General features: G+C 39.9%; 1 protein-coding gene across 1 annotated transcript in view; it reads left to right on the top strand.

Annotated features, from left to right (window-relative positions):
- The window catches only part of Kcnb2 (potassium voltage-gated channel subfamily B member 2), a 423,142-nt gene that overhangs the window by 19,711 nt on the left and 381,477 nt on the right, over nucleotides 1–21,954 (top strand). The window contains exon 2 of the mRNA XM_021165716.3: nucleotides 5,958–6,625. Coding sequence (XP_021021375.1) covers nucleotides 6,047–6,625 — 579 coding nt within the window. The 5' untranslated portion in view covers nucleotides 5,958–6,046. The remainder of the gene's footprint in view (nucleotides 1–5,957; nucleotides 6,626–21,954) is intronic.

The following is a 21,954-nucleotide window of genomic DNA, read 5'->3' on the forward strand; positions in this document are numbered from 1 at the left end:
CCATGTACCTCTTTGAAGGTTGCTCTTTATGGCATATATAAACAATTATGAAAAAAAAAACAAGATGGCAGTGATTTGAAAGAGAACAAAGAAGTGAAAATGGGAAGGTTCAGGGCTAAGAAAGGAAAGGGGGAATGATGTAATTACTTTATACTCTCAAAAAATAAAAGAAATATTTTTTAAAGAAGCACTAAAAAGACCATTGGTCTGAAAGTAAGTCTAGAGCCTTTATGCTCTAAATATAGCAAACACACACATAAGTGGTCTAATTCTTTAAATACTTTTGTATTCTAGTGAAGAAAATGGTGTCTAAATAAAATAGCTTATTTAGAGATTTGGGGACGTCTGTGTTATTGAAAAACGCTCATATTTCATCTTCTTTAATGCCTGTCTTTCCCTTCTGCCTGTGGCCCAGCGCATCCTGTGACCACAGAAGGCAAAGCTTTTGGGATCTATTTGAGTGCATCTAAAAAAAGCATTTTTGTACCAAGGATAAAAGTTCTAGGTTTTTTTTTTAAACTGAAGAGTAAATAGTTGTGCTAAAACCAAGGGTCATACGACATGAGTGGCCTTTGTTTGCAGAAGAGAGTTGGAACCCTGAGCTCAGACCACAGCAGCATCTCAGTCCTTGCTGGAGCCCGACTTGCAGAGAGGGTCCAGGCAGTTTGGAATTCAGTAGTATTACTGGTTTGCTCAATTTTCTTAGAATTCTTGAAAGGTTCCAGGAGCTCTGCATAGAATGTCTTGACATAAGAAGTTTCATGGATTTTTAAATTGTTAGTTATTTTAAGTTTCTTTCACTTTTTTTGTTTTAAAAGATTTTAGCAGGGAGTTGGGTTTTTTTGTTTTTGTTTTTGTTTTGTTTTTTAATGATTTCACTGTCATCTAGCAGTTACTGTGTCTTTATCTCTAGATATCAACCAGAGATAATCTTTGTGGCTTTCTGAGATAGGAAAAAATAAACACTACAAAAATCTGCTCTTTGATACATACATTAAATTTTAAGAAGCAACTGCATAGCTAGATATGGATCTTCAAGACTTAAAGGTCTCAAAGCTACTTGTTTGCACATACCTGGGCATCATCGTGTAACAGCCACATACAACTGAAAGGAAGCACCACTGAACCCTTTAGAGACACTTGCTTTGTGTTCGAAGAACCACACACGTGACTTACCCTGCATGGTTACACCAAGCAAGTGTCAAGTGTATGACATAATGCTAGTATTTTCGAGTCTGCAGGGGGAAAAAAAGAAAAAAAGAAAACCTCCTCCTCAAACCTGGAGCCTGAAGCTGTAATTACGATGCCATGATCAGAAAGTTGTGTTTTGTCAGCTTTGGCCCTGGACGGGTGGCAGCATAATTCCACACTGCTGCTCGGAGCAGGGTGCAGCTGTGCAAGCTTTGGGGTTTGTTGTTGTTTACTGTTTAAAGAGTCTCTCTCTTCTTAGACTGGTGAGGAGACTCGGAGTATGGTTGTGCTGGCCGACTGCTCTGCTGCAGGCTTTACATTCAGTCAGTTCAGTCAGGACAAAATACCAACTCCCAAAAGAAAATACCCACTGCAGTTTCATACCTGACATTAGTGTATGCCCTCATTTGTAACTGGTCATTTACATAATACATTAATACATTACATAAATAATGTACATACATTTACATAATATAGTGACATATTATATACCTAAATTCTACAGTTACTTAACACCTATAGTTTAAGAATTGAATTATTACATTTGATATTTGATTTATATACAAGTTGAATTATGTGATTGATTAATTTTTATGGGGCAAAATTATTATGATCGACACAATTTCACATATAAGATTATATGTGAGAAAACACAGTAGTATGCCCTCTTTCATTACAAAAATTAAAAATGTAAATTTTATGAACTCTGGAGTGACAAGACATGATCCCTAACCCCGAGGAAATTGACAGATTCATTATTAGAAGTAAAATTAACACAGCAGAAAAGAACATAGGTTAAAAATACAATGTTACAGGATAGAAAATTAACCAAATATTAAATAAAGTGAAGGAATCTTTTATGATATTCAGAATGTAGTCTTCTCTAAGCCATGATAAAAGCTGAAAGGCTCTTAACGTGAAATATACAAACCTCCTTCTATTAGGAAGCTGAAGTGGGAGAAAAAGTCTTCACTGATTTGGAGATAGTCTGAGTTTATTCCTGTTTAAAGTAAACATGGAGACTGAAGGGAGGATGGAAAGGGCCACAGCAAAAGAGCAAGTGAGTGTTATAGAACGTGAGAGAATCATAGATGAGGAAATGCCATTGTCTGTGGACAAGGAAACCACAGTGCAGTCGGACAGGTCAAATGCAGAAAGCTCTGCCCAAGCAGAAGAGGGTATTATGGCCCTTGGACACCCTTCCATGGAAAGCAACTTGGGGCAGTCACAGTAGCATGTGTTGGAGGCTGATGCAGAAAGGGCTGCTTGAGATTATATTCAGGAGTCTGAGAGTAGATTGGAAACCACCGTGACAGCTGGCTAGTCAGGGAGAGAGAGTAGGAAATATTATCAGGGTGGGGCTGTGGTAACTCAATAGTAAGGCATGTATTTACCTCAGTAAGTACCAAGGACTAGGCTCAGTCTCCAACACCTGGAAAATGATATCAGCTTGGTTTGTATATTTTTGCTTCTTTCCAAATAAGACATGGTATCTTCATGGGGGGCGCAGTTATATTAAAAGAAGCTATAAAATCAACTTTGGGAGGTAGCATAAATTTAAAAAATAATATTCTCTGGTTTTGTAGTTATTTCTCAGATTATTGGAATGGAATGACATTGTGGACATACATATTAGGAAGAGAGCGATGGAATAGAAGCAGGACTATAACTTGTAGGGTGGAGGAGACATGGGGAGGGGAAATTCAAAGAGGAAAGGCAAGAGGGGAGATTCATAGGCTTATAGACACAACGGGTCAGTGAATTTTCAAGGTTTGGTTGTCAAGGCTGACACTTCACCAGAATTATTGGCTTATCTTGAAAGCTTTTTTGACTCTCTGAACACTGCTCACTATTCTGTAGCTACTAAAGAACTGATGTCTTTGTTTATTAGGAAATAAGCAGAACATTCTGCCAAAGGTGAATGATGAAATCATTCAATGTTAAGTCCTAAGGAAATCAAATCAACAGGGCTCTCACCCTCATTGCTCTCGGCTCTCTTCACTTTGAACGGAAGGCATTGGATTTCAGTCTGTCTTTTTTTTTTTTTTTTTTGTGGGATCTGTAATCAACACTGGATTTCTTATAATAGAACATTCTTGATCAGTGAAGAAGACATTTTGAAATCTAAACCTTCTGACCTCTCTTTGCTTTTCACCGAAATACCCTTTGAAAAGGAAGATTCTGTATGTCATGGGAGTGAAACTACTTAAGACAAATGATATCAAACTGGGGATGTTGCTGCAGCATCTTGGTAACCATGTTACAAGTCTTGGTAACCATGTTACAAGATGACAGGTCTCGCTCTACCCTTGACCACAAGTAGGAAATGTTTCTCTCCGATTCAGGTTGAAGTTCTCTCTCTTTATCATAGACCTCATACATAGGGTAATTAATTAAAGCACTGTTTATCTTAGGCAGAAGGCATGATATCCCAAAAATGTAGATGCATTTTATGCTTGCTTGCATTTGTGATGGCTGTTCATGGTGAATTGGACATACCCAGAAGGAGAGCACCTCAGCTGAGCAATAGTCTTCATCAGATTAGCCTATGGGCAAGCCTGCAGGGGATTTTCTTCATCACTGATTGCTGGAGGAGGGCCTACCCCACGGTAGAGAGTGCCACCCTCGGCAAGTGGTCCTACGTTATAAAAGGAAGCTAACTGAACAGGAGCAATGTATACTCATGCATTCAGTTAGTAAGCAGCATGCTTCCATGATCTTTGCTTCGGTTCCTACTTCCAGGTTTCTGCTCAAGTCCTTGGCCTGGATTCCCTCAGTGATGGTCTGTGATGTGGGAGTATAAGCCAAATAAGCCCCTCTTCTCTAAGTTGCTTTTGGTTCATGTTTTATCACAGCAACAGAGAAGCAAAGTAAAACAGTATCCAAGTTGTAAGCAGCCTGGCCTCCCTGCCTGTTGTTCATGTGAAGTACTCAGACTCTGAGGGGGTTGTGGTATTAGCAGGGTGCATCCAGACAGTAGAGGAGCATCTAGGTTCACCATTGGAATTGCCATATATATATATCAGTGTCAGTAAGATGCCAAATGTGAACACAAATAACAATGTCAACACAGTGCATACATTATTTGAAGGTTCAATTTGAAGGTTCAATTAGAGAAAAAAGGATGAGACCCATAAGCCTAGGTCTTAGAAGGCCAAAAGATATCCTAGCATTTATTTAAATGTGAATTTATTTAAATATGAATGTGCTTTTTTATCATTCATTTTCCATTACTGGTGGAAAATGAAATCTCGGGAAGATCTGTGAATGTTTTTATTTTATTTAGATGTATTTCTTGGAGTGAGGTCTTTACACAGAGTGTCTAATTCTCTTTCTGTGATGCCACCCACCCCTTATGGATTAGATATTATTCTGTTTTCTATAAAGGAGGAGTTCAAACCCAAACAACTCTAGCAATAATTATAGTCCCTTTTCACTTCGTGAAATGGACATTTTTAAAAAATCAGATATGAAGGAGGTGTGTGTGTATATGTGTGTGTGTTATGTGTGCGCTGTGTGTGTGTGTACTTAAAACAGTCCTATAACTATCTGAAAAACTCCCAATTCAAATATTCTCGCTGTTCATGTCTAAAATGCTTCTTCTATCTACTACTATTCTTATATCTATCTGCTGTTTCTTCAGAAGGCAAATGTATACTCATTTGACAGGACGCTTGACCTGCAGATGGAGAAATAAATTTAACTTACAGGTAGAGAATCCTAGGGTTTGCAGGCACTGCCATGCATATTACAAGAAAGTTCTAGTCGTAAGGACTTTTGGGATCTAAAAGGCCATCACTTCCGTCCCAGCCACTGACTGTGAAACATGACATTTAACATTAAAAAGGATTCTGTGGGCTGCTCGAAACTCTGTGGTTTCCTGCCAAAAACACTCAGAAAATATGAACCACAAAAATTCCTGTTGCTTCAGATGATAATAGAGACCGACAAGGGAAGAACCCTAGATGTCAGTTCTAAACACATAGTGCCCAATGAAAAAGATATAAAGTAAGAGAAGGCAAACTACTAACATACACTAACATACTATATACGTGTACAGCATGTACCCATGGCTGAATGAGCCCCAAAACTTCACTTATAAATTTTCCTGACTCTTTGATGCCTTATGGAAAACAAAGAATACACTCAATTATTTAAATGAGGATTTTTATATGTGGTGAGTGGTTTTCAGATGGTCAACATGAGAAGTTGGGCCAATTTTAATGGCAATTGGTGTGACACATATAAGGAAAGCTAGGGATTTGGCTGTGTGCCTTGGTTCTGGGGTCTCCGTAATTGCAGAAGATGTGTAAGCAGGTTCTGGGAGATATAAATGGTCGGTCAGCCCCTGCAGTTGCATGAAGATGCAAGGCTCAGGTGCTCTCAGAGTCTGGGTTGGATAACTGGGGTAGGTATGGCCCTGAGGAAGATCATCCACCCGAACAGGACCTGACTGGATAGGTTGGAGGCACAGGCAGTATAACTCGGCCAGGGCTTTCTCTTTGAGGCCTTCATCAGCACCTGCAGTTTTTCAGCAATTCCAGAAAGAGGACTAAGGTGACATAATCGGTCTTTTCAATTTACAGATGTATACAAATTCACACACAGCTTCCTCTATGAACTTCATTATGTCGATTTCAATGCCTTTTTACTCACAACATAGGTATGCAATTACAAAATAAATGACCATTAATAACTTACCTGGTTGTGACAGGCAGTCCTGTGGGAGCAATGTGAATAACCAAACTTTCTTGCCTTTTTTCCAGCTGATGTGGCAATGCCTATTCCAGAGGAATCCTGCTTCAGGTGACTTCCTTTCTAAGGACTCTAGCTCTGTGGCTCTGTCCAGTTCAAAATGGCAGAAAAGGCACCACCTGGCTTGAACAGAAAGACATCCAGGTCAACACTTTCTCTTCCTCCAGAACCTGTGGACATTATCCGAAGCAAAACATGCTCTCGGAGAGTTAAGATCAACGTAGGGGGCCTTAACCATGAAGTCCTGTGGAGAACTCTGGACAGGCTTCCCAGGACACGCCTGGGGAAGCTCCGCGACTGTAACACTCACGAGAGTCTCCTGGAGGTGTGCGATGACTACAACCTTAACGAGAATGAGTATTTCTTCGACCGACATCCTGGAGCCTTTACATCTATTCTAAACTTCTACCGGACAGGGAAGCTCCACATGATGGAGGAAATGTGTGCGCTCTCTTTTGGCCAAGAGCTTGATTATTGGGGCATCGATGAGATCTACCTAGAGTCCTGCTGCCAAGCCAGATACCATCAGAAGAAAGAGCAGATGAACGAAGAACTGAGGAGGGAGGCGGAGACCATGCGTGAGCGTGAGGGTGAGGAGTTTGATAACACGTGCTGCCCTGAGAAACGGAAGAAACTTTGGGACTTGCTGGAGAAACCTAACTCGTCCGTGGCTGCAAAGGTATGAACACATGGTGCTGAGTCATCTGGGTAGCTAGAAAGGGTGTGGCTCAGTGAGTGTCATTTTCTTCACTGCTTTGGTAAAACAGAACAAACCATGGCCTCACAGGTAATGTGAAAGTCCTTCTCAGCTTCATAGGTTGTCAGATGAAGTCATTCTTCCTGTGCGATGCCGTAAAATGGTGTTAGTCTGTGGGAAATATTGTCTGTATGGACAGACCTGGATCACAGAGGAGAGCTCTGATTTTCATGATGTACCACAAGGTGTGATGGTGGAAGAAGCTGTAACCGGGAGTCTTGTAGACATGGACATGATCATCATCTTTGGTCAAAAAGGTGCTGCAAAAGTAGCAAAAGTGACTCCTGGCCTGATTCAGTGGAAGTGCAGAGAAAGAGAAGAGCACATAGTCCAGAAAATGGAGGGGGCATATGCTAGAGCAGGGAATCAGGAGCAGTATAAGGCATGGGCATGCGCGGACACACACACACACACACACACACAGAATATTACCATGTCTCAGAGTTTATGAGGTGTTTCTTAAAATGAAGGCAAATTCAGGTTTTTTCATTGTGCTTGCATATATAGCCAAATCTGAGTTAGTTTTCTGTCACTGACTTTTATGTTTGATTATAATGCATGATTCTGTTTGTCTAATTTTATCTAGAGCTTCAAGGGTGAACAAAAGACAGATTTCCGTGCCACATATTCAATTATATCTTGCAGTATGAGCAATACATGAAACATCAATTGTCCTTGACTGCAGGAGCAAGCACAGTTGCATTTATGGTTCATTCCTGAATGATGACATGGAGAAGGTAGATATGAAATGTCATCATAGGAGGTTTTCTGATGACATCTTTATTTCCAAATTTCTTCCCTTTGTAAACACTAGTGGCTACGGAAGTATAATACAGCATAGGAGCTTTTTGACCAGTAGTGAAGATTCTACAGGATCAGGTGCAGCATAAATAATGAAGGCAGCTGATACAGTTGATGAATATGGTGTGATGGTGGTTGGTTTATCTGCATTGGTTTCCAGTTGACTCCAACAGCATTTTACTTTCTGGGCAGGATGGCACTTTAAATATGAAAAACTGTGTTTCCTTCATACACATTGAGGAAATGTCTGTGCAGCAAATAGACAACCTCAGTAGTTTCTTCTTTTCTTTTCTTTTATCTTTTTTTTGGGGGGGCTGATGGGAGTCCTTGGTTTGCTCTTGATTGTCCTGTGTTTAGGAAGCAGTGTGTCATTCATGGGGCTCAGTTGGGATTGCTGTTACTTTCCCTGGAGATAAGTGTTCAGTTACATATTTGAGCTCCTGTTGAAAATATGGAATGGATTTTGAATGTGAGTAAAATAGACCTTATATTTAAGTGAACATTGTGAAAGTTAAAAAATAACTTTCTACAAAAGGCTTTCAGCAACAGAGGAACTAGTTATCATTATACCAAAAGTTCCAGGAAGAGTTTAACCAATTGTGAAAAATTAATCAAGTAAATAAAAAAGACTTGAATTTAATATGATTTATTTGATCGTAATATTATTGATGTATATTTTGAGGTAGAGAGCTAGCATAGAACATATTTCAAATATATAATTTTTCCTTCTTTAAGATTTTTTGCTAATGCTAGGATAGCGTCATAGCAATTTTTCAGACAAGGGAATATATTTGATTTCTAAGGTTTAGAAGTAGTAACTAGTCCTTTATCTCTAAGTAAATGATACTAATAATGGTTTATTGTAGTATACACTAGGACTATTTAAGCTTGCTTTATAGAGATATGTGCTTATAACAATAAATAAAAACTACAAGTCTTTCACATTTTTAGATTGTTATGAATAGCAACTTTGTGTCCACATTATTAATAGGGAGTGACTTTGAAACTGTAAGGACTGTCATAAAGCATTGACATTTATTCCAGTGTCCACATCTTCTCTCTATTTCAGTGGAACTGTTATGGAAATTTTTATGTCTGGTTCTATAGTACTTTAATGAAAAGTGTTTCTCTTTCATCTGAGCTTTGAAGCTTTTAACAAGCTCTGCATGATGTTCAATGTAAACTGACGTCTTCTTCCACATTCTTCATGAGCAATAAAATTTGATATATTTGTAGAGGGATTCGGAGGGATGAGAGTGTGAGAATAATGTTTCATGGATTAAGAACACGTAGTTGTTTAACACCTGGAGTGAAGTGACACTCCAGTCCTCATGATGTTTTTAGGTTCTGAATATATCAGGATTCCTCATGTGCATGAAATTCTGTTGTGTGAAAACCTGAGGAATCACTCGGTGTTCTTAGGAGGCAGAGATCTGTGGGTCTGGTGGATCCATCCTTACGTCCTTTCTAATCATTGTTGCTTGGCTGCGCTCATGCTCCACGTGCACTGTGCCTTTACAGCAGAAACTGGTGAAGATGCTCCCATCTTCCCCAGATTCAAAGCTTATCCTTTCATCTCTGGAATTTCACACCAATAAAAGTCCCAGGTTTTTTCCTCTTTTGATTTTTCTATATTTTCTAATTTATCTGTAATTTATTTTGTAATAAAGTATAGTTAGGCATGGTGTTGCATGGCTATCATCCTAGTTCTTAGGATGAAGAGACAGGAAAATTGCTGGTGGATAAATCAGCCTAGGCAGTATATCTAGTTTCAGGGAAGCCTATGCTATGTTCTGAGACTGAGATTATTTGCCATTCCAACCATACTCCTTGTGAGCAGGAAAACTTCTGGTTAGATAATTCATCATAAGTTAAGACATCTTCTTGCTGATATCGACTAATATTCAATAATTGAGTAGCAATTACTCAGCCATGGTGTGTGCACCTGCTACAATGCACATTCTCACTCCTGACTGGCTATACTTTATATGTGGGTAAGATCCTGGCAGTAACAGTTTGAATCTTAGGTAACAGGCTCTCCATTGTCACCTAATGAGCTACTTTACCACTTAACTCTCAGATGTATTAGAACAACAAAGACAGAGAGGGCATAAGAACAATGTCTGCTTCAATTGTCTCTGTTTGACAAATTAGCTTGTGTATGTATGCATAGATACAGTGAACCATCATTACAATTTTCATAAAATATGGAAGATATGGTAGAAATAGTCTCTCTGGGCTCCAGGCATGGTTCAGTGCTAAGCACTGGTCAGACATGGGTGTCTGATTTTAACACCACAGCCGAAGGGAAATGCTTTTGTCAGTTCTTGGTGGTATGGTATGACCTATGGTCTGGTATTGCAGCCTAAGTTTACGTTTGTAAGGTGGATTTTATCTTCTTTTAACCCTGTAACTTTATCTTGGTACCTATAATCACCTTCATGTTGAGAAACTGTATGGAGTTAAAATTATATACTGCTTGCAAATGTTGGGTTCTTGCCTCATGGGCCTGTAAAATGACTGAGACACCTGTCTGAATACATGTGACAGGAGATAACTGGCTCTGGTATCCTTTCATATGGCTGTGGAAGGCCAAAGGCCAAGATTAACCCAATGCCAGTTTACTGGGCAGTAGCTTGGAATTAGGTTTGAGCATGTAACTCTTCCAGGCTGAAACAATTTAGTCTGTTTCCAGATTCAGAGCATTTTTCTCTCTTTATTTGGCCTTTTCCAAGGGAGCTACAATAGCTATTTCCTATAAATATCCCTGACAGGGACTTAAATCTAAGAGATGTTTTGGCGATTTGAGAGAAAATGTTGTCTCCTGTAGTGCCCCCAGGCTTGAGGTGGAGAACAGAGACACAAAGGTGCCTACATTCTGAAGTAAATGGGACTCACTGGATACCACACAAGGCCACACTCTGAATGTCTGAAGACAGCATGAACTAAGGAAATCAGCTCAGTGTCCAGCCTACCCATAGCCTCAGCCTGAGCATAGCTGGACATGGCTGCAGACCAGTGGTTGGCAGTGGGCCCATCTCAGGCTGAGGCAACATAGGGAAACTGAGCTTGAGGCAGCCCTGACCCGATAAGAGCAAGATGCAGAAATGCTTTTTTTCTATTCAGTGTAACCAGACAGGGACAGCCACCCAGCAGCTTGTCAGGCATGGCCTGGAGTCAGGGTTAGGTCCTAGATCTTGTCCAAATCCTGTTGAGTCCTATCATTTGTGTAACTACCCACCTCATACACTTTCCCCACTACTCTTGAGATTGTCTTTCTTCCCCTTTCCCTCCTCACCCTTCAGGTCCGACCCCTACCCCTCCCACCCTCCTAGTCCCCTATTAGTCTTCCTTCTCCTTCTTCCTCCTCTTCCTCTGTCCTTCAACAGCAGCCTCATTTTCATGATGGACTCTTTATCCTCCTCCTTCACACTCACCTTCCTCCTCTTCCTCTCTTATTCTTCCTCCCTCGTATCCACTCATTTCTTCTTTCTTTCATCCTTAGCAAATGGTTGTATAGCTTAAGGAAAGTGGGAGGGATGAACTGGGAAGATGCTTTTCAACATGTTTTTATTAATAGCCACCTAAAGAGAAAAGATAAAAGTTCCCAAGGAAAAGGAAAAAAACAAATAACAAAAAAGTTAGATGGAGTAACACTTTTCAGATAGAATGGAGCTCAGACTACTGCAAATGGTCATTTTGTCTAGGTCTCCTCAGGCTTTCCCTTTAGTCTCCCCCCTTCACCCCCTTGCAAGGGTTATTGTTTCTGCTGAAGTTGCAGGACTCCTGGAAAAGGAGATGACACTGAACCCCTGTCTTTGACCTCTTCTCTCCATACTGTGCATGGCCATCATGGATAGCAGGGCCCAGCTCAGTACCTAAAGCAATCCTGGACCTCCTACTCCATGGATACCCAGGGTCAATGTCCAGAGCTCTCTACCATTCTTACTCTGTATGCAATAATTCCTTTAAAACATACCATCCCTTATACCACTGTATTGTTGTGTGGTCCTTTAAAGTTATGGAAATAATAAAGGAAAATACATCAAAAGCAACAAACCCCCTATGAGCTTATCAAGGAGAAAGAATATATAGCATTCTCTTTCTTCTTAGAGTATGCTGATCAATTATTCTAATGCTTTGAATGAAAAGGGTACGAGAAGAGAGCCATAGGTGATTTCTGTTCAGTTCAAGAACTGTCAGAGGTTGACTTGTGGGTGTCTATACAGAGCCAAGCTCTGCCTATGATACTCTCCATTTAACTGTGTGATGCTTCCCTTGTGATCAAAGCTAAGTGACAATAACTGTTTGCACAATGAATGGACTCATGTGCAGATGACTGATGTAATGTGAGCCCACACAGAAATCTGCCTGTATTCATGCATGTTTATGATGTATGCTGGTCTGTAATTCAGTATGAGCCTACACACGGAGAAATCTGCCTACACCCATGCACGTGTGTGACACGTGCTGGTCTGTAATTCTTACCTAGGATTGACAGCTGGCTAAGTACCACACTAGTGGCTTGCTTTGATGTGCCTCAGTTTCCTTTCTCCCTTTCTTTCTGAATCCACATCTCTCCTTTCCTGTCTTCATTCATAGTGTTGAAATAAAGCCAGTCTGTGTTCTTTGCTACCACAGTGTAAGATTGGCTCTCTTCAAAGCAACCAACTAACTAAACAAACAAACAAAGAAACAAACAAAAGTTCAATGGTGCCAACAGCAAATGAAGATATACACAATGTGGCCAGGATGTGGAGGGGAAACTTGGAGGGTGATTTTTTTTTATTGAAAAAACAAAATAGAGCCTCATCTTTGCAGATAGATGAGTCAAAATCTCAGTTAAAATATGTATTCAAAAGAAAGCAGGTAAGAGAAAATATAACATAATTTTGATCCAAATGTCTCAAAGGTTCCATTTCTTAGCTCTTATAGTCTGTTTCTTAGATTCAACTTCTCTGATTCTCTAGAAAGGCTTCCTGGGAAAGATGCTTTCTTGGCATCCTTTGGTCAGGATGGGACAGGCAGAAGGATACGAGGAGCCTAGGAGCTCTGACTTAGCCTAACTTGATTGAAGTGTGAAGGTAGATCCTGCTTGCTCTTGTTTAAGTCTGTCTGTTAGTAACCCCCTTTGCATGTTGGGGATGCAAAGGCATCTCTGCTCACTCTGTAACTTGTGTGACCATCTTAACATGCCCCCCATGCCCTAGAGCTGGGATTTAATTCAGGTCTTCATGCTCACGAGGGAGCACTCTGCCTCTGAGCTATTCTGCATCCATGACTGCTATTGAAAGAAGAAAAATCCAAGAAGTACCCACTTTTCACTTCCTCAACTTTTGTTTGTTTGTTTCTTTGTTTAGTTAGTTGGTTGCTTTGAAGAGAGCCAATCTTAATTTTCAAATAGCTTTTTCATCTGTTTAAAAGACCAAACCAAACCAAACAAATAAAAAACAAAATCCACATTAATTTCCATTAATTAAGAGAAGGGATTGAGGCTTCTTTCAAACTTGACTTTTAAACCCCAATAACTGATTATTCTCTAAGTTAATCTAAAAATCTAATAAGCTCTTTCAACCGTGCTTATTGTTATCAAAAGCTAGAAAGCACTGGCAGTCTTTAAATGCCATGGCGTTGAACCCCTGGAATCAGAGCAGGTTTGTGTTCCTTCAGGCAGGAGACTTTACGAAGTGAATGAGCTTCTATTTTAAGTCAGTCTAAGTATGATGAAGAGCAGTCACAATATTTAACACTCTCCACTTTGGAAGATTCTAGAAGGTTCTGAGCAATGTTTTTGATGAACTGCTCTTGCTGAAGCTTGAACCCCCACAAAAATGAGAAGAAGAAATCTAATCCCTGCAAACACCAGGAGCTTAGAGGGACATTCCAGTAGAGAGTTTACCCATCTTGTTTGTGTTTAAGAATTTGTTTTCTAGTGGAATAATGCCCAAGAGCCTCTATTACAGTTGAATGGCACTGCTTTGATTCATTGAGGAGAGGGCTAAAAACTGTCTTATCCACTTTTATTCATATTTTCATTTTATCATTTTCTACAGCATGTTAACAGGACACAGATCTTTGTGGTTTTATTTGTTGTTTTTGTTTATTCAAAACAGATAGACCAACATACCTGGTTTGGCTTAGAAAAGAGACAGTTATACTGACTTATAATACAGTATAAATATAGAAGTTAATTGACCTAGACCTGAACATGGGAAAATGTGATTTTGAATGTCTTTGGTTTGTCCCTTTTAATGATCCACTTCTAAGTTTGGCAGGAATATTAAGTACATGACACAAAATGAATCTCTTCCCAGAGGATCCCTTAATATGACCATTATAAAGTTTTGAATTTTAAATATAAAGTATTGAATGTCTTATTGAATGTTACAATAAATAGTACACAAACTTAGTCATCAAAGGGAAAGCTTTTCAATGTCTTATTCATGTTTGATTCATCTGCACTTTTAAATTGTTTCACAAAAGACAGCTCACTAGAAAAACAGGCACTAATGACTCAAATAAAAAACAGCAACAACAAAAAAAATCCAAAGCAAAAAAAAAAAAAAAAAAAGGAAAGAATTGAAAAAATGTTTAATTACCATAGTAACTATGGAACTTTAAAATAGATTTTAACATTCATATACAAAATTCATACTCATGGTAGGAAAAACTTACCCTCTGGCTTTAGTAAATATTTCTTAAGGACCCAAAAGAAGAATCATTTATAATGGAGACACCATCTATATACAGGCTTGAACTGACTTTTTCTAATAAAACATGCTTTCAAAAATAATTAATGAAGTCAATTCTGAATTATTACTTGAATGAAAAGTCTGTCCCAATGAACTCACAGCTCTATAGAAGTGAAACAGCTGACAAAGTATAATTTATAAGGTAGATTGTTGTTTCCAGCATTGATTTAGCATTAGTGATTTCATTTCATTGGAGAGTAAGTGCAGAGTCCCTTGAAAGTCAACAGTTTTCATGTGCTGAGCCATTAATCTGAACTATATGTAATGGAAATTGAGCTTGAGTGTACCTGTGAGCAAGCAAAGCAACTGGTCTCACAGTTTAACCTGATTTGGGGTCTTCTCCTCCTTCTATAGATTAAATAATGTTTAATATTATATATGATAAGGACAATTATATGGAATAGTAGAGATTTATAAATATCTTATGGTATATTTATCATTGAGAATAGCCTAGAGCCATAGGAACATTTTTGCAATCCCAGAACTTGAGAAATTGAGGAAAGATTACCTGGGCTCCATGGTAAGATAGTGCTTCAAAATAAAGAAATCAGCATGACGTTAGATACACATGCACTCTAGGTAGTCCCAGGTATGACAGGGGCTTCTTCACATGTGGTCAGCCTTGAAATTATCCTTGCTTACCAGCAGCCTGAAATGCAGAGATGCCTGTAGGTCTCAACACCATGCATGTTCATACAGCATGTGGGTACTGGAAATGAGCTACACTTCCTCTATCAGCAACATATACCACTTCCCCCTTCTTTCTTGTTCCCTATGTCTCCTGAGATATAGCTGAAGGTGGCTTTTTATCTCAAAGTCAGAATTTAAGGACATGAGGCTGGGGATCTTCTGTGAATGCTGTGCTACCCCAACTTCAGATATAACATTCTAGAATGATGGCAGCAGCTGGACATCAGCGGACAGAGAACTACAGTAACATACAGAGATGGATTATGGAAATGAGGAAGAGGAAGATGTTTACTTTCAACTCACTGACAATTATCCAGTAGGCACTAAGATCTGGCATCCTAATCATCCCATAATTGGCACCAATGTACTGTTCATATTTGACCATGTATGTTTCTATATCTAAGTTGACTTCTTATAAAATATATAAACAAAGTGGATGTTCCTTGCCCTCTTCCTCTTATAGTTTCTCTTTTAGTTTTTATTAACCCCAAGCAAAGAAGGTCATTTGGACATCCCCATGGCCACATCATTGAAGTAGATACATCTATCTCCAGGTGCATATACACTGCCACTTCTCCATTTAAATATGTCATGTTATAAAGAACTTCCCTGCAGGGAAATGAAGTGAACTGGGACATCTATTCATTGATTTAGCGTGGATTTGACTTTGTCATCCAAATGAAACATTTGGCCATTCAGAACTTGACCTCCTATGATAATCTGATCGAGCACGAAAATCAAGGAGTGCTCCAATGTCCAAGAATAGATGGATGAAGTGTTTTTAGTCTCCCGGGATCTTGTTTCAGGGTGTTAGAGGTCATTCTCACCCTGAGCATCACCATTTAACTTGTGTTCCATTGAGTCACTATTGATGCAACCACAAGTGTTGAATGACACTCTAAATAGATGTCACTCAAGCCTATACCACAGCACTGCATACCAAGGACAACCAAGTGATCTTAGCACAGCATCCTTTCCTGCATCCTACCTCAAGATATTTGCATACAAGAGGAAGGACTTCTGACCACTGCTATAACTAAATCAATATAAAACCTGGAGTACAGCTGTGGATATTGAAACACAGTTGTCTTAGCTGGTGACATCCAACCTACATCCTCAACTGAATTTTCAGTTAGGAACTTCTTTTTAATATTGAAATTTAGCTTACATTTCCAAGTTCATTCTTCTCTCCCTTTACAGAGTTGTCTGGGGTTGTCTGACTTGAGCTTTAGTGTCAGACGAGTGTGTGGTTCCAACCAGAACTTGATTGGATTAAGAAATAAATCAGTGCCCCGTTCTATGCTGCAGCACAGCACTTTGACCAGGTTTGGGCTGGTGGACTTGCTTCATTCATACAGTGGGAGGTTTTGCTTTGTGAAGCTAGCAGAGACTCTGCATGCTACCCTTGAGGTGAAGAATCCATTACATGTCATCACATGTTTTGGTTTACAAGCAGACGGACATCAGTAAGTCATGTTGCTTTTCAATGGTACCACACATGGGGTGAACTGCATAAGCGAAGCAACAAGATAAGACAGAGCAGGCTAGAGAGCAGGAAACCACACATTTGCCATTTCACATTTGCCCTGTCAAAAGCCAATTCATTTTGTTGTGCTTCTTACGTTAATTCTGCAGGTGTGAAAATTATTGCATTACATAAGTAAAGTAATGAAATGCATTATGAGTGACATTACACGTGAGGACAAACTCTGCTCTTTTAGCACTGGTCCTTCTTTTCCAATCGCTAGCCCAGGAGCCATTTCAAATATTTCAAACCCCACAGAATGTTTATAACTAGTCATCACACACATCTTCTCCTTCCCAAAACTCATATGGATTAGTAAATACTTGGAGAACTGTTTGGATGGGCATATGTTAACAATGTAGCAGGTACATCAATGTTCCCAAAGAAAAAAATGCTTTGGGTCTTGCTTTTTGTTTTTTTTTGTTTTGTTTTGCTTTGTTTTGTTTTGTTGTTTTGGGATTGTTTTTTTTTTTTTTTTTTTTTTTTTTTTTTGGTACTTTAAAATGAATGAGTTTGCAGATGGGGTAACAGGTCTGGACTGTTTATGAGCCATTCTGACCTGCCTGTCAGCGGGGCCTCTGGGCCTCTTCCAGCATAGAAGATGTTGGCCAATGCACCTTATTGCCACCGCCGAGGATTTGGAATATACCTTAGTGTTTTATTGCAATATATCCTTAAGTACAAACAGACCTGAATTATTTCCTCAGACTTGTGTTTTCTCTCTGCGTGAGTAGACTCACCCCATCTCTACTCTTCTTTAAGAATATCTTCCAAATAAAAGGAAATCTGTCCCTTATCCTTGTCTATATACAGCTCTTCAACACTGAACTCTAGAGCCTTCCTCCTCCAAGACTGTTTAACTTAATATGTGTGCTATTAAACTGCTTTTCCATCTCATTTCTTTGGCTCTTGTTGGATTTTGTGTTTATGCTTGTTTCTTCTTTGATAGTTTTATGTGAAGATATTTCATCAAATTTCATGACATAGTATAAATTAAGGAAAGTAGATGAGCTCCCAGATCTGGGCCCCTTGTCCTGGGTCTGTAAGGCATAGTCTAACAGGAGGTAGGGGTTTCCCTCAGGGTTTCATTGAAATGAGAATCTAGATAGTTCTTTCCTTGTTTCTTTTCGAGAAACAGGTTCATTCACAAACTCACTTAGTGCAAGGAAAGTGCCTCAGCTTCTCCTCCCTGTGGCTTCGGCTCTTTCCCTAGAGCCTTCTGTTTAGAGTAGAAATCTAACTTGGGGGAGGGTGCAGTCAGCTCACACCTGATATAGAACCTGAAGCTGTATTAGGTTCTGTTAGAAACATCATCTCTGAGGTATATGGCTTCGTGACACCCATCAGCACAGAGGCTCATATTTCATATTCTGAGACTTGTTCCTTTCTCACAATTCCATTTACCATATACCCTGGGGAAAAATAATCTAATTCCCACATCGAAGACCTTACACAGAGCCAGGTCATGATTCCTGTTCACTTCCGAATCAGCAGTGGAAAGCCATTTTCTGAAAAGGGCCAAGGAGTCAATGTTTTCAGATTTCTGGGACCAGAAGTCTCCACTGTGTAAGTGTACCGGGAGAGCAACTGGAAGCCATGGAAAACAACCAGGTTCAGCGGTTTCCAATAAAACTTGATTCTCCAGGTAGAGTTATGACTGGGGCACATTGGACCATTTTACTTTGTGCCAGTACTATGAGCAAACATTACTGATTCTGTTTGCAGATTGGAGCTTCTTTCTGCTCAGGTATAACGACCATGTTTTTCACTGTTGGCCTATATCCCTGCCACTCCCTCTGAGTCCCAGAAGATATTGATTCCTGATTTAAAAGCATCTTGTTAAATGTCCTTTAGAAATGCAACCAATCTGAGTCCCACCCTAAATGCCCTGCATCTTGAAATCACTTAGAGAGCCGGGCGTGGTGGCGCACGCCTTTAATCCCAGCACTCAGGAGGCAGAGGCAGGCGGATTTCTGAGTTCGAGGCCAGCCTGGTCTACAAAGTGAGTTCCAGGACAGCCAGGGCTATACAGAGAAACCCTGTCTCGAAAAAAAAAAAAAATCACTTAGAGTATAGATAATATCTGCACCTATTTCCTATGCCCCCACGGAATGTGCACTTTCTTCCTATTTGAGGTCTTTATCATTACTCGCCTGATACATTGTCTACACCATGGGGCCACTAGATACACTTCTGTAGTCCAGGCTTTGCTCACCTCAGTTAGTGAGGACTCACTAACCCACTCTCCCACATTGTTGCTCCCTTCACCAATTCCAACCTACCCTCTACTTGACCAACACAATTACTGTTTAGACATGTACATGATGGATCATTCCTGACCCACAATTCTCAGTGACTTCTCACTGGCCAAAGTCTAAGTCCCTATCCCTATCAGCTTCCTGCCTTACCGTAATTCCTATACAGGGCTCTAACATTCAGGGCTCTGTTGAAATGGAATTCTCTACCCCTCTGCAGGCAGTAATCTCACATGACTGTATCTATCCATGTGAAACAACCGTTTTCTAACTTGTTCAGGGGTGTCTGAGGCTTCATTGCAGCCACACTTGCACACACAAGGGACATCAATGCCTCTGTGACCACCCATTAGTCTTTGACCTAGAAGGCCCTCTCTTCCCTTCTGTTCTTTTTTCCTCAGCTTATATACAAAACTTCTGCGATTTATATCTGACATTACTGTTTTCTCCAAGTTCTCCAGTCTCATAGTCTCGTAATTCTGTCCATATCCTGCTTCTCTTCACAGATACCCAGTTGTGGTCTCTGAGGGACCAATCCATCTCTTACAACTGACAACTTGCACTTTTCTGACTCAGTATAAAAAGGTCTCATTTCCTGCCACCAAATGGTATTGAAAACTATGCTCAGAAATAGTCCGATGTTGATTAAACAACACAGTCATGTTGAATAGCACATCCTAATAATCAGACCTGGCTATTGCTGGGTATTGGTTTTAACAGTGTTAAAAAGTTGGATATTGTATCAGCTTTAAATGGCTTTAATATTTTAACTTAAGAGCCACAGATGTGAATTTTGTGTTTTTGTAATTCTCCCTTCAGAATAGCAGTGGAGGTTTCTCTATGCAGAGGAGCTCCTGTGGAGGCAGGAGGCAGATGCTTCAGACAGGCAGCTTTGCGTATTTGTCTGCTCATTTTGCTATCTGCACCACAGATTCTTGTCACAGGCAAAGGGTAGCCTCTTACTCAGTATGTGTGCCAAGAGGGCTTGTTCTGACACTAAGCATGGATCCTTTAATACTCTTAAAGAATGGACACATCATCTCGTTACATTCAGCCTGTCTTTGGAGGACTTTGGGCCCAAGGGATGTTTGTGAAATAGATTCATCATGTACTAGTTATAACTCTCTGTGACTGCAACAAGACACACACTCCTGTACACAGTGCATGGCATAGACAGCAAGGGGCAGTCGAAGTCAAGGCAGCTGGTCCTCTGATACCCAGCAAAGCTTCTCAGGGTACGGAAAGTCTGGAAAGCAGCCTGCTTTGAAGGACTTGTATTTCTAAAAGGCACAGACTGTTCTTCATAAGGATATTGTCTCTCTAATGTATCCTGTGGTTAGTTCAGAGCTGCAAGTGAGAAAGAAGAAGAGAGACAGTCCAGGGCTACCACATCTCACTCACAGATTTACTCAGTTGCCCATAGTTCAAAGAAACTTTTAGAATAAATAAAACTATGCAGCTCAGAAAACCCAGATACCTTTGAGGGAGCATCTAAAGAGGACCATAATAAGCTAATTAGAGGAGACAGATATATAACTATAAAAAACTTTAAAGGGCAAATTTTACCCAGATAAACAGTGGGGAATTCCAAGAAATCAGGAAACTTCAATCAAGACAGTGCCCATATCTGTAACTGACTGTGGTATCCAGGGAGTCTTGGAGCCCACATGACTGTAGGCATTTTCTTACCTCAGTGCTCTATGAAAGTTTTATATTTTACTGTTGTTCAAATATGTATTAGAAAAGGTATTTACTCCATTTAAGTCATTCATCCTTAAATGAATGACTTAGGAAAGAGGGGAGAGAGAGAGAGAGAGAGAGAGAGAGAGAGAGAGAGAGAGAGAGAGAGAGAGAGGGGTAGGGGTAGAGGTATGGATAGGGAAAGGGAAAGGGAAAAGGAAAGGGAAAGGGAAAGGGAAAGGGAAAGGGAAAGGGAAAGGGAAAGGGAAAGGGAAAGGGAAAGGGAAAGGGAAAGGGAAAGGGAAAGGGAAAGGGAAAGGGATAGGGATAGGGATATGGATAGAGATAGAGATAGACAAAGATTCATTAGTGAAACATAAGTTACTTCAGGAACAAGGACAGGAAGTGTCCCTTTGTAAAGTTACAGATGTCTTTGCAACTATTATCCACTGAGTGAGGGAAATGGTGCTATTTTATTTCAGGAGAAGACCTGGTTTATGCATTTGTGTATGAGGCACTTTTTGCATTGTGGTAACATGGTTTTGGCAGAAATTGCCATTTAGAGCTCAATTTTAGAATGTCTGTCGATTGTGAAGATAAATCCTTTCCTCTTTCCTTGTCTCCATCTCTCCTGGCTCCTCTGGATTCCGACAAAGTGTTTACATGGAACCCTTGCAAATTATGGCTATACCTCAATGGCACCTTCAACTCACCTGCCTCCAGCTCTTTTGTTCTAGTGTGAGGTAGTTACACTCTTGAGTCTTGCTGCTGAGTGAATGTGTTAGCTGTGTCCCCTGAGTAAGTGTGAGTGCTAGATAAGAAGATGTGCTGTCATTACTACTGTCAGTTTTAGTGACACAGTGTGGTGTGAACTGTGAAAGCAGTTTCTCAGTAATATGCAAAAAATGCAAAGCAAGACTCTAAGAATTATCTGTAATGTTATCAATAAGTACAGTCTGACTCTAGGAAATAGTATGTGGAGCTGGAGAGATGGTCCAATGGTTAGGAGTGCTTGCTGCCTCCCAGGAGACCTGAGTGTTTCCCAGAACCCCCATGGAACAGCTATGATTGCCTGTAACTGCACCTGCAGGGGATCTGGCGCCCTCCGCTGGCCTCTGTGGGCACTAGTATACATACATAAGGAATCACTGGAAAAATATTTTAAAATTATTGGTTTTTTAATGAGCACTGTACCTGGTTCTTATATTTTCTCCCCTGAATTAGATCTTAACTGGGGGGCGGAGGATTTTCTATGAATTTCTTATTTTTTCTTCCCTCTAATGCTAGGGCTGGTGTCCCAATCTGTTACAAAGAATTACGCACACACACACTTGATAAATGCCTTCATTTTGCTGTTTGATTTAGTGTAGAAATTATACATCAATGGTTACAAGAAGCATTTTATATCAAAATTATTATGAGAAAATGTGATTATTTTATTTATGTATTTATTTTTCTTATTTTTGTGTGAGAGATATACTTAGTTTATGAAAGCAAGCATGGATAATACCTTATTTTAGTCAAATTATGGCATCCAGCACTTCTTCA

This window comes from Mus caroli, unplaced genomic scaffold, assembly GCF_978045245.1.
Source record: "Mus caroli unplaced genomic scaffold, Mus_caroli_1 scaffold_1, whole genome shotgun sequence".
In the NCBI taxonomy this organism is placed as follows: domain Eukaryota; kingdom Metazoa; phylum Chordata; class Mammalia; order Rodentia; family Muridae; genus Mus; species Mus caroli.